The sequence below is a fragment of the Barbatula barbatula genome, assembly GCF_947034865.1.
Source record: "Barbatula barbatula genome assembly, chromosome: 5".
NCBI classification, from domain to species: domain Eukaryota; kingdom Metazoa; phylum Chordata; class Actinopteri; order Cypriniformes; family Nemacheilidae; genus Barbatula; species Barbatula barbatula.
This window is the reverse complement of record NC_136769.1, coordinates 21,161,099-21,175,145: the sequence shown is the minus strand read 5'-3', so window position 1 is coordinate 21,175,145 and position 14,047 is coordinate 21,161,099. Positions and strand designations below refer to the sequence as shown.

Genomic DNA, 14,047 nt, shown 5'->3' with positions numbered 1-14,047 from the left:
AACAACCCAGCACTTTTAAAGTCCCAGTGACATAAAAAATTACAATGACTATTTATTCATGAAATACTGAAGTTTTTATTGTAAATAGTTTATCAATTTGGGTCGTTGTCTCTAAAAACATTGTGTTCCCTTATAATCTTTAGTTAAATGCATTTCCTTCCTGTAATCACTTTCCTTCGTAAATTAAGCATGTTAGACGGCTTGGGCGGAGCATCCATTAACTCCTCCTCTTCAGCTGTCAGTCTGCTGCCAGTGCCATATCAAAATGCAACGGCTGTTTTCTATACATCCAATCAAATTGTAGAAAAAGACGGAAGGCACACCCACCATTTTACTCATTAATTTGGGAAATGTGTCATAGTACGGAAGCATGGAAAACGATTTCACTGCACTATATTAAACAGTGTAACAATTGCAATTTACCAGTTCAATAAAGACACAAGGGCAAACCATAAAGCAAATAATTTGTGTTTATTTACAAAAATATGATTGCAATTCAACAAAAGGCAAGTACATAAAATCATAACAAAAAAACGACTCTATGTCCTCCATAAGGATCGCATGTTTGCACAACTGCAAAAATATATGTAGGTATAAGAGCTGAAAACCGTACCAGCATAAATAAGGTTGCCATAGCAACCACTCTAGCTCTCAAAGAGACATAAATGAGCCCTGCAGATGCAACGTCTGGAGCAATGAACTGCTTTTGAACATACAACTGATGAACACAAGGAGTCACGGTAGAGTAGTTTAGCTGTGCAAAAGGACACAACACCGGAGACAAAAGCACAGGCCTACATGCAGCACAGGTGCATGCTTTCCGCATATCCCTGCCATCCGAGTCTCCAAAACCTGTCATTCTGTATACTTGTTGTCTTTTCGCTTGACATTCCTGATTAAGAGAGTTTACAGCGGACCTCTAAGGTTTCACAGGTGAATTAGGAAGCTAAACTAAAGAATGTTATCTGATACGTGGATTGAACGGCCAACTAGCCAATCCATGGATTAGGTTTTTAGTTAATGCAACACATATCTGCACTAGTTAACTGGGCCACTAGGTTTAAACTAAAGTCTTCAACACAAGGCAAGACAGCAAATACAGATATTAGTGAACGGATGTAGACGAGACAACTTTTACACGTCCTTTTTGCTCCCTCTGTCTTGTGGTGTAGGAGTACAGATGTTTTCTTTTGGAGAAGTATTCACAGTACTTGGTTCATTTGGCGCGCATCTGCTCTGCAGTACACAGTACATTCAAGACACTTTATAAACCAACTAAAACGGTTTGAATCCAAAAATGTAGGAATGATCAAGCAATAGTTTACTCCTAAAATTCAAATTGTCACTGTGTGCGCTCCCTTATGTTGTAAAATCATAAGCCTTTATTGCCGTCTTTCACAAATGGTGAATTATAAAAGAACATTCTAGCCAATTTTCCATATAATGAAAGTAAATCAGGACTGGGCTGTCCATTCAAGGATGCACTAAAAGTATCATATAAGAAATTCATGTGACTTCATGCGAGTCTTCAGAGACCAAATGAAAGCTTTGTGTGGGATCATTTTCTAGAAGCCTAAATATTAATTTTGGTGGAAAAGAGTAGCCAGGATATTTTTTTAAATGTCCTCTACTGTATTATACAGAAGGTGGAAGATTGTGTGGATTTGAAATAACATGAATGTTAGTAAACGATGACTGCATTTTAATTTTTGGACCAACTGTTCATCTGGCAAAATAAAACGAACATTTGCACATCTGATTTACAAAGATGCAAAACAGATCAAGTAATTGAAGCCTTCTGTGCATTAGATTGTATACGCACATTCAAAATGACAATTCAAAGATCTCAGTAACTCTTCATTTCATGTATTTCTGCTTCAACTCTGTCAGCGGGTGTTTATTTGGTTGAAGAATAAAAGAGATTTATTTGGGATATCAACGTAAGGTATACATGTATATATTTTGTTCTGTGCTTGGCAGAGCTCACACGTGTGCAAGAGGCTTTGCGTAAACTCCACACACCTGTCTCTAACACAAATCTTTTATATGGCTAGTCGTCTACTGTGATGTTACGGAACAGGTAAGCCATGGACTCGCCGTTGTGAATGCGTCTGATAGCTTCGGCCAAGATCATGCTGACGTCCACCGTCTTGATCTTAGGACACTGCAGCTTTTGCACCTCATGAGGAACAGTGTTGGTCACAACCACCTGAAAGACCAAAAATACATGTGACAGTTATACATTTCATTAAGTTTTCACTTAAAACTTTTTCATCTGGTTGTTAGAAGTGTAACAAATCAATGTATAGATGCAGAAAATGCCACTAGATCTTTGGGCTGTTCGATTATTAATCGTGATTAATCGCATACATGCTTACAGTGCTTGGCAACGATAGAAAAGTTGTGCGATTGATGCGATTTTCTTGTGATTAGTCGCGATTAATCGTATTGTTAAGTGTAAAATTCAATAATGCATTCAAAAGTAGAGTATTGTGCAGTTTTATTTTAAAAGTACTGCTATATGAACAAAAGTGTTTTAAGATTTGGTTTGCAAACACTTAAACCAAATAATGTGCTTTTTTACAACAGTATTTCCTTTACATAGTTAAACATTAATGTAATCCAATTAAACATCAAACTAAAGCTATCTGCCACTGCCAGGGCATAAACGTTCTGTCTAGTTTGATATAGAAAAACAAGTTTTAATCATTACTGATTTTATTCCCTATACATAATCTCTCTTTCAACACCCTTTCAACACAAAGTGTGGAGTGTACTCTATTTAAAGCATATCTAAATTATTGTATGCTACTTTTTTCTATTCATGGAGAACACGTGTATATATAAGGAGAATACAATTCCTTTAATATGAATTGAGTGTTTTGGGACCCTCCTTTGTTGTTTGATGAACATTATAAACAGAGATCTTTATTATATGCTGCTACCCCTTTAAGAGCGCTCTATACAGATATACGGATCTAATATACTGTGACGTGTCTGTTTTTTTTCCTGGCTGTTAATGTTCATAAAACGGACTACTTTTACGTGGACCCTTGCTAATATGGAAATTTTGACATATTTCTGTGTTTATTTGTCCGTTTCAGAGTAAGCAGATGTGAAAGAGAACTCAGTTTGGTAGTTTGCGCTCTGACTCCAGGCGCGTATGTTTAAACATGTTTCTGCAGGGAATTTGTTGTATTATGCAGGTGTTGATTTCCTTCTGCTTTATCATCAATAGCATTTAATAAGCCTTGTACAACCGCACATAATACATCTTTGTGGGTCGAGGGCACTGATAGATAAGCGCATGTCTGGAGGGGAGACGAAATTTAGTGGTTTGTTCTATCAACTCCGCCGTTAGGAAGACAATTAAAACTAAATGTCCATGTATGTGTTATGTACTGTTCCATTCAGTTCTGGTGTTCCTGGTTCATGTGCACGCACGCTTCAGTCTTAGGCCAAACCCAAATGCTCTCATTGGTTGAGACGCATGGCGACGCCGTTCCCAGGCAGTGCAGGTCAACATCCCACCCGATCAACATCCCCACCCCTTCTGTGGGTTTCAGAGCCAGTGAGCAACGGACTTTCAAAATAAAATAATACTTAATATAATAAATGTATATAATAAAACTGCATAAATGCAGGATAAAATAATTGTCTGCATTAATTAATGCGATAATTATGTGTTAACTTTCCCAGCCCAAGTTTACATAATATATGTCTCTGTACTGTGCATATTTGTTTTGTATTTATAAACACATACACATGTGTATATATTTAGAATATTTTGATTGTCATTTATATAAATATAAACATGAATATGTGTGTATAAATAAATAATAATAATACACACATATATTATGTAACAACAAACTTTTATTATTGATGTGATTTGGAGGCTATTTCATAAAAAATATGGAAAATTTGAGGTGTAACTCCGTCCCCTGTTATCTTGGTCCCCCCACAGACTCACCTCATCAATAGCCGACTCTTCGATGAGACGCGGAGCATCTGCAGACAAGAGGCCATGAGTTGCCATGATGTAGATCTTATAAGCTCCTCTCTCTTTAAGAATCTCAGCCGTTGCCACAAAGTCCTCTACATCATCTATGATGTCATCCTACAGGAGAAAACAAACATCATGCACTAATCAGGGAATCTAAAATAATATCAAAATATAAATACAAGCCAGCTAGTCCTAACAACTTATTAAAAACATACAGCAATATTTTATCCTAGAAATCATAGTATTATTAAAAGGAATATAAAAAGAACAGAGTTCTGATTTTAGTTTTAATATTTTAAATGAGCTTTTATATTAAGATTTTGTGTTTTAATTTTAGTTTATTCAATTCAATTTTAGTAAATGCTTTTGTGATTTTATAATTTATTGGTTTATGTATATAACAGTATATATGATTAATTTATTTTTATTTTAGCTTTTGTTTTTTATTATAATTCAGCTTTAAACTTACTACAATAATGTTTAGCTCAATATGTTATTTGTTATGAACAGTACAATTTTCAAAGTTTTCATTTTAGTAAACTAAAAAATAACCTTGATGAGGAAGCATAATATGTACATTACCTCTTAATTAAATAATTTATGATAATGCTATATTATATAACATTTAACATTATATTGCATTCTATTATAACATAACGTAATATAGTATAATATACTATATTACTTTATACTATATTGCATTACGTTTTACTATAATATTCTATTTTCTATTATAATACATCAGATTAGATTACACATTACATTATAAATGTATATTACATTTTTAGAAAAACAATGCTGGTAACTACAAAACAAAATCCTTACAACAATGATGGCGATGCGACCTCCGACATCTCCGACAACAGTGATGGGTGGCTTCTCCTTGGCCATCATTACTAAAAAGAAAATCAACAACTATTTTGTCAAAATAATAATTTCAGGAAAATATATTAAAGCAAAATTCAATCAATCAAATTCCACCATCAGAGTAGATTGGGTAAAATGGGCTTAAGCGTATCTAATGGCCTAAATCTCACCCATGTCAAATCTGAGGAGTCCTGCAGGGACTCTGTTAGTCCACATAACATCAACTCATTTAGGTTTGCATCCCATTTTACCCCACCTACAATTCAATACAAATTAGTAATGAAGAAACTCATTGCGCCACATGCCATGCAAAAATCAAATCGGCCGCTCGCTCCCCATCACGCCCGCTGGAATGATCAAGAAGTGCAGGAAACTTCAGCTATATTAACCCTTAGTCATAAGTTAATATGACAGACTCCAGGACCTGATCGCAATGTCATTCAGCCAGAGGAAAGACAGAGGAACACACAGCCAAAACAAACACCACAACACACACTTCAACCCAAAAAAGACGAGAGAGGAAGACTGCAGGGTCACTCTGAGAATACACATGGGGGTTAAAGGAGTTATTCATGCCTTTCATTGAGAACGCAACCCCTCGAAAAGTCTCCACTTTCAATGACTCCGTTTTAGCTTACAGACCATCACATAAAGGACAAACAAGTGATGCTGAAGAGTTCGCCACAATATGTCAGAATAAGATCAATACTGCCTTGCTCACACGTGCTTGATGTGTTATTTCCCAGGGTAGAATATGTTGCATAAATTAAAAGATCATTCCTATTGCATGTTTTACATTTGATCAGTATGTGTTTCCTGGGAATGGAACCGTGACCTTCAAACCGATAGCACAATATGTACTACATTTTGTAAATACGATTTCTTTCCAGCAGAACGATCTCACCTACAGTAGTAACATATGAACACTATTGTCACACTGTGTATTTCTTCAAGCTCATGCGGACAAGAAGCATGTGCTGATCTAACATCTGACAGATGCACCAAACTTTCATCTGTTTCTCAAGGTCATGCTCTTCTAAGATGATGCAGAAGAATTGCTCACAAGCCGCTCATCGATCACAGTGTAAAATCTCTAGCAGGCATGAGGTGTAGATCAGCAAGATGAGCCCGGATCACAAACAAAGGCATATTTTTCAGGACAGACATTCAATGGTTCCCTTTTCGAACAATGACGTTTACATGGATTTTAACAATAAGCACTCCATCTGAGGCTTCTTAGTTCTGTATGGAAGCCCTCTGAAGTTTGCACATGTAAATATTCCACCGCAATCTTACAAAACATCCAAACATGAACTTTTCTCATAAATGACCCGCCTTCACTCCATCCCAGGTGTATACGAGTCCCTTTCCTGTGTCATGTTTATCACATATGGGACTTAAAATGTAAAGGCTCCAAAAAGCAGATGCAAGTAATTCAAATGACTCCAGTTGACTGATAAACGTGACTGAAGAAAATGATAATATAAGAAAACGAGTTCCTTTTGAGCTTATTGAGCGGAAAAATAAACAAACAGACCTGATGGCTAAATTTACTTCAGCACATTTCAGTGACTCATGAGAAAACATCATATGACAGACAACAACCAATAAGATTCAAAATAACTTATTGACACGTCACGTTTGCCACTCAGATCTGCTTGTTATTGTTTCAAGAAGGCGAGTAAATTACGAGAGAATTTTCATGAAATATTCCTGATATACATTAGAGTAAATACAATCTACATTACAATTTTTACATTATATGAATACATGTTTATATTATGTTTTCTCCTTTGTTCACAGTAATAATGAAAGACTAGGGATGTAACAATATCCAAATCTCACTGTACGATAATACCTCCATATAAAGCCCACGGTACAGAATTTATTGCAATATTTTAAATGGAAACGTCCTCTTTTTTTAAACCTCTCATCATAACTGTTGCTATGGGTTATAGTATGAGATGGGTCAAATGACCTAAAAGTCCCTTTTATAAAATAAAATAATTGCACCAGATGGACCTTGACAAAGATAACATTATTCATTTTTCCAACATTCTCTGTGATAGTCCCGGAAGACCTATCGTTTCATCCAGTCATGTGACCAAGGTAAAATGGAGACAATTTTGCTACTGCGATAACACGATATCTATAATATTGTTACATCCCTATGAAAGACTCATCACTGCCGATGGTGAATAGTGTAAGTGCTTCAGAGTGCTTGGACTACAGACGCTGAGAAACCTAACACAGAGCCACAGCACACATGCAATAAGGAACCATTTTAGCGTTACGGCTGTGATCGGTAACAAACAGAGTTAACTGTCGTACTTGGAAGCTCTATGCCTGGAAACGCAGCTTGTTGTTTGCCTATTAGCAATAAATAAACATCATGTTACACAAAAATCCACACACAAAAATGACAGAACATACAGTAGAAAGCTTCAACAATCCACACAACCATAGTAATATATACTTTAAAAGCTTTCAAGCAAGCTTTTATTATAAAAAGACATCATACCAATTTTGAAAGAAAATACAGCAAAGGTTCGAGGACTGCTGAGGTACAGACTGAAGCTCCATAAAATGTTGTCTGTGAAGCTCTATTAATATTTCAGTAACACTTTACAATAACGTTGTATTTGTTAACATTAATTCATGACAGAATTTTCATTTTTTTGAGTGAACTTTTATTTTAACTAACTTTTAATGAATTTATTACTCTCTAGTCGTTCCAAACATGTATAAATGATATCATTTATTTTTATATATAAGATATTTGGACGAATGCTTGTACCCAAACAGATCTTGGCCACCATTGACTACCATAGGATGAAAATACAATGAATGGTTTGCTGTCCTACATTCTTAAAGATATCTTTCGTTTTCAACAGAACAAAAAAACTATGGGAGTCAATGGGGTCCAAGATCTGTATGGTTACATGCATTCTTTTAAATATCTGTCTCTGTGTTCATCACAACAAATACATGTATAAAGGTTTGGATCAACTCGAAGGTGAGTAAATGATGACAGAATTTTCGTTTTTGGGTTAGTTCCTGGTGCATTAACTTATGTTAACAATTACAACGTTCGATGTTAAAAAATATTTATTTATTTAAGTAAATGCTGAAATGAACATGAGCTTAGATGAATAAATGCTGTAGAAATAATGCTTATTGTATGTTGATGTAAGCGTATGCATTAACTGCTGTCAAGAAATAAAACCTTATGTTAAAGTGTTACCAATCCTTCAAATAGAACTCCCTTATGCTGACTATAAAGCCACTGCGAGGAAACAAGTCATCTGGCTTCGTTTTCAGATGCAGGCTGTGCTTTGCATTTTAATTTGCATGTAAAACTGTGAGGTTCAAATTATTTCCTCTGGTTATCAACATTTTGAGATGAATGAGGTTGAAAGAGTTCACCCACCAAACAATATCTTTGATATAGGAAATGTTTGATGACAGATGGCTGTTGTTTTGCAGAACTTCTAACCATCTCTAACAGTCAAGCTGGAAGAGAGCAGTGCCGTCTAGACGGCTGGATATCGGTTGTGTAGGTTTTGAGACGACGTGCAAGTGAAAAAACATCTTTACCTTCCGTTCAACTTGAAACCAATCTTGAGAGCTACATATCCTGAGAGCAGAATGCTAAGGAACCCATTCATTATAAGACTGTGTGAACTCTAGGTCAATCTAATGAAAACACACCGGGTCACTTTTCATGCCAAAGTCAAAAGAAGAAAATAAAACAGCCCTTCTAGGATGTTATTTGCATCATTCTAGCACATTTTTTACATGATGACACCAATTGCGCTACAATAGAAATGTAACATCTTAATTGAAAGTTATTTAGTCTTTTGGAATTGTAATGATAAATCACTCACCCTCAAATAAAACATGGAAATCAACATGACCACCTTTCAAATTTGTTAGTTACACCTGTGGCAACAATCGAGGCCGAATAGGGATGTAACAATATAAGTGATATAGCAAAATGTCTCAATATTATCTTGGTCACATGACTGTATGAAACGATAGAGAATGTTAGAAAAAATTATAGATGTTATCTTTGTCGATGTCCCTCTGGTGCAATGATTTTTTTATAAAAGGGCTTTATGTCATTTCACCCATCTCATACTATAACTCATTCCTCTAAGCAACAGTTTTTAATGGCACATTTCCATTTAAAATACTGCAATACATATCCTACCATGGGCTTTACACCAAGGTATTATAGTACAGGTAGATTTTGATATTGTTACATCCCTATGACCGAATCTTCCATCATGTATTCATGTTTAACAATTTAAATAATAAATAATTTTGTTTATACTATAGTAATAAGAATGAGATTTCAGAAAATTGTCATTCAGGGAAGGTCACTTGGCTGTTGCGGTGGGTTACACTTAAAAACAGTTTATTTCTTTGACTAAAAATTTTACTTTTTTGCAATGCGAGCTCGGATGCTTCACGCATTTCATACTGGCCGCGTTTCTGGAGTCGCGGCTCTCTGTCTTCTGTAAACATAACTTACGAGTGTGTGAGCAATGGGAGACGGCGAGAAAGCAGCGCGTTCTGCATTTTCCACAAATTTTAGATGTTACTAGTCCTAAACAATACACACCTTCCGAAGGAATTTCTTGATTTCTTCAAAAATGTGGTGGGGACATGTCCCTACCACAAATGACGCTATGCCTAAACTTCTTTCTTTTGTGTTTGGAGTGAAATATGACCCAGGCATGATGCGTGACGTTCACTGATGTCCATTTCAAAACATCTACTGTGTTGCTGGTCTATAGGTTTATAAACCTGTACATGCATGTGATGGTTCTTACATGGCAGCTCCAATCCGGGATGTCCGGTGGTGTTGCGGACGCAGGGAGGAGAGTGACGTCCATCCGCCATGTCCGACTCTGAACACTGAGCTTCACCGTGCATGACGGCCAAACCAAGACGCAAGCGTTCTGCGTATGACTGCGCCCTGAAAAGAACGTGCCAAGGGAATTTACAGTTAATCATTTAGCAGATGCTTCTCCAAAGTGACTGACAAATGAGCAATATTGTAAGAGCCCGTAAAAAAACATAGAACAGAATGCCTAAAAATGTCTATATGGTGTGAGTGTTGACAGAAAGAGTGCATAAAAAAATGTTTGTATGTTGGGATTCTAGACATTTATCCTTATGTGTTATGTATCTGTGATAACCACACTTAGCTGAACTACAAATGAACCATCTCTCTCAAATAATGCACAAATAACCACGTATCACATATCTTACACAAATCTCAGTATAATTGTCTAAAAAGAAAATGCGTTTGAGTTCAGTACTCTTGGCTCGATCGAATACATTTCATCACGTGTCAATTTAGAATTTAAAGACTGCTTATTATCGCTGCGAATGTGAAATGTAATGCAAACCCAACCTATGAGCTTGTTACCGTTTCGCAGCAGATGGAGACTTGGCAACGATGATTGCATTTCTATAATCAGGAACCTACATTGGAAGATAAACAAAACGAAAAAACACAACATGATTTGTTTCACTACATCTGTTTTTCTTTGTTAGTAAGAGGAAGTCATTCTCTATCACATAACGGCTGACCTCCTCCTGAATGTATTGCAGGAGAAACGGAGACGCCCGCAGGTTATCCACAGGGATAGTGAAGAAACCCTGGATCTCTTTCTGGTGCAGATCCATGGTGATTATGTGAGACAGACCTAGTCAACATAACGCATCGATGAAGTCACTCTGCACACAGCTCGCATGAAAACAGAAGCCATCAAAAGCCAATACCTGCTTTAGCTAACATGGAAGCGAGCAGTTTGCACACTATAGATCCTCTCTTCCTCATCTTACACTGTTTACTGTAGGGGAAGTATGGGATCACGCCGATAATGTTCTTGGCGCAGGAGGTCTTCAGCGCATACGTCATGACCAGCAGCTCCATGATGGCCGTATTAACATCTCTTCAAAATGCAGAAACGTTAACTTTATTTTAAGATGGTAGTTTATTCAATATATCTGTATATGCAGGTATATGCAATAGGTGGGCTCAAACTATGTCTTAACATGCGATACAATCATTTCTTGTTATGAATTTAACCCAGTAGTTTAATCCTTCTAATGATTGGCATTGTTACCTGGGGATGGTTTGAATGATGAAGATTGTTTGTCCTCTGACAGACTCTTTGATCTCAACTCTGGTTTCTGTCAGACAAGAGCAAACTCATCAGAACAAGAGCAGATAAAGAGAGTTTATGTGAAATGAACAATATCATATAAACCACTTCGCAAGATGTAACACAGGTCTTTTTCATTTACTTAATAGTGGCGTTTTAAATCATCCGACTTACAAGTATTGAGATATTGGTTTAACATTTTAAATCAGCTATAAATGTTCTGTTGGTTGTACGTTGTTCAAATGTTTGCGTAAGGCAACAGGGGGTTCTTCTGGACCAGCATTACACCTGCATGTGTTGCGTGGTTGAATCGCTTTAAGAACCGAAACCAAATACGAGTATATTTTGCACAAAGAAAATAAAGTTGACTATTAGAAGTGTTAAGATTTATAAAAATGGATAGTATAGGAACTATCCTGCGATTTCGTTTTGCTTTAACGTGAAAGCACCTCATTGTCATTACTGTAATGTGTCAAAATGTTTTTGTGCGTTCCCTATCTGTACAAATTGATCATTCTTACTATTGCAATAAGATAATGACGAAATCTTGTTACAATACTCAAAAATATCCCATGACGCACAACAATGTTGCATGGCTTACAATATGACATATAATATAACTTCTGTAATGCACCTCTGTTCGCTTCCTGGTTAACGACAGACTTCCCCAGTTCCACACCGAGACGCCTGAGGTGAAAAAACAACCACAAAGTCAGGATTAACATATATTTTGAATCATTATAATGTAACTTTAAAATGCACTTGATGCTATTTTGGGAACAGCTGTCATTACAGAAAGCAATGATTTTTTAAGACAGTCACAAGATCAGGTCACGTGACACAAAGCCCACCACAGACCCCGATGATGGCCTCTTCGTGTAAAACCACGAAGAGTTACTCGAATCTGTACCATCACATCCCACATGACAGTATACTCAATAATACAGCTGCAGTCCGGCTGACGTGGCCTAGACCTTAAACATCTGGTCCAGACCACCACAACCTGTTCTCCGGCCTTTGGAATCAGAGCGATAATGCGAAGAAACCAGGGCCAGATCGACCTGTCATGTGTTCTGCTTATCTAAAGGCCAAAAATGCGCAATAACATCACTGCACGCACATAAGTTACAACGAGTCACTTAAATTACGATGCGGGTCAAATATGGTGTTTGCAACGCCATACGTACTCTGTGATCTTCTTAGCAAGTTCAGTGCATGCTGGAGTAGAGTTCGCGGAGAAGACACGATAGCCGCTTTTAGCCACGTTCATTGTCACCTACTCAACGATCAACAACAGATCTAACGTAACGCTTTGATTCGGCTCTGCGGATAAGGCAACACTGTGAGTTATAATGCGCGGTCTTGTCTTCGTCTTCATGCAGTAAAGCGAGAAGTGAATGATGGTCGATGAGCTAATTGAAGTCTAGTGACTGTGTGCGCAGCTTCTGAAGTTTACTGCGGTTTCTAAACAGTATCAACCAGTGCAGGGAGTGCAGGGGATTTCTGCCGGTGTGTTTGGGAGCGCACAATAATCACCAGCGCCCTCAACCGGCGTGGAGGACAAACACATCTGTATCACGGTGCACAAAAGCTGCTTTAGTGAATGAATGGATGTCAGTGGATAGTGGAGATGCTTCAGTATGCTTTAAAAGAAACGTATGTTGGCAAAACCCATATATATCTATGGTTGGCAAAATGGTGTTCAGCTTCGGACAATTGAGGTCTTCAGTCTGTGTTCAAACATATCGGATGAGTCAGTGTAAAGCTTATTGTAAAGTCCCAGGAGAATGACTCCTATAACCATCTGTTAATAACAGATGAAACTGAAGTCACTGTTTGCTTTATTTCCAGCATTTCGTTTTTTTAAAGAAACCATTCCCTTATATGCTGTAGTTTGCCTTTTTGCCAAAGAACTTTGTTTAGTAAATACAAAATGTTTAATAGTTCAATCTAACCTGAGTATGAAATGAAGAGTTCCCTTCCAAAAATCACGTTGTTTATTGTGAATTCCAATTAATATCAATCAAACTGCAGTTGGTTTTCATTTGATTTAAGCCATACTAACTGAAGAAATACTAACTAACACAATAAAACACAACAAAAACATGATAACACAAAGTTTTTCAAATCTCATTTTGAAACCAAACTCTTCAAATATGCACACACTGTGTTGTTATTTTGAATTTTGCCGTAATCTTTGTTGTCATTTTGACTTGGAGAAACATTGTCACTAAAGAAATGAAAACAAAATTATCATTGTACTTAACAGAAATAGTGAATTTAGAAGAAAAAATAAAATAAAAATAATGTTGACGTATATATTAAGGAATTGATGCAGGCCTACGCAAAAAAATCATAATTCGTTTTACGTTCCGCATACTTGTGGGTGATAGCTAAATAAATAGATTGCAGTGCCTAAACTAAATATTTACTAACAAAACAAAATTACTTTAACATAAGCAACGTTATTGCAGGTGAATCTCGGTGTGTAAAAGTATTTCATAGTGTTTAATTTTGCCTCTAATGTTTTGGCATCATTGCCGTGCTATTGAATAAATGAGATGTTTGTAAAGTGCCATGATTTAATGAATACAAGCTAAAGTATATATAATAGCAAATGTAACCTAGTGTATCAAGATAAAGTGAGTGGAGTCACTTACTGTTAAATCATGAGATGGAGCGCTATATAAATAAAACACATTTAAGCCACCATGGTAGGAGGATTTATCTTCTGAATACGAATGATTTATGAAATACTAGAAGTTACGTGATAAATAAGTAGAACTTAATTTATGTGAATTACATTTACATCCTTATATTTTGTGGATTTCATATCATTTCAGTTGAAGAACATCTCATCCAATGCAAAAGTTATATTATGAGAACATAACATAGATTAGTATTTTGTTCTTAACGTTTTGGTGTCATTTGTGTATGATTAAATGAAAAAAAAGATGTGCAAACATACTTGTCCCCCACTCCACTAGGAGGC

The 14,047-nt window shown here is 36.4% G+C and overlaps 1 protein-coding gene across 2 annotated transcripts; it reads right to left on the bottom strand.

Annotated features, from left to right (window-relative positions):
* Positions 1-447: 447 nt before the first annotated feature.
* prpsap1 (phosphoribosyl pyrophosphate synthetase-associated protein 1) lies at positions 448-12,601 on the bottom strand. 2 transcript variants are annotated; one of them, XM_079457015.1, is made up of 11 exons: positions 12,243-12,547; positions 11,690-11,742; positions 11,017-11,083; positions 10,670-10,842; positions 10,478-10,593; positions 10,314-10,369; positions 9,712-9,857; positions 7,205-7,243; positions 4,832-4,902; positions 3,974-4,120; positions 459-2,209 (listed from the first exon to the last, which is right to left on the bottom strand). In XM_079457015.1, the coding sequence occupies exons 1-11, from the start codon at positions 12,323-12,325 to the stop codon at positions 2,051-2,053; spliced, it is 1,110 nt and encodes a 369-aa protein (XP_079313141.1). In that variant the 5' UTR covers positions 12,326-12,547; the 3' UTR covers positions 459-2,050. The 2 variants fall into 2 exon arrangements, with proteins under 2 accessions (XP_079313142.1, XP_079313141.1); XM_079457016.1 differs by lacking the exon at positions 7,205-7,243 and having other exon boundaries at positions 448-2,209; positions 12,243-12,601.
* Positions 12,602-14,047: the final 1,446 nt, after the last annotated feature.

Bases quoted from the DNA above. Each gene is read 5' to 3' on its own strand.
- prpsap1 (XM_079457015.1), bottom strand. From the start codon at position 12,325: ATGAACGTGGCTAAAAGCGGCTATCGTGTCTTCTCCGCGAACTCTACT. The intron at 4,121-4,831 runs GTAAGGATTTTG...TTTCTCCTGTAG, and splicing joins GTCGCATCGCCATCATTGTT to GATGACATCATAGATGATGT. The intron at 2,210-3,973 runs GTGAGTCTGTGG...TTGGTCTTTCAG, and splicing joins AAGAGTCGGCTATTGATGAG to GTGGTTGTGACCAACACTGT.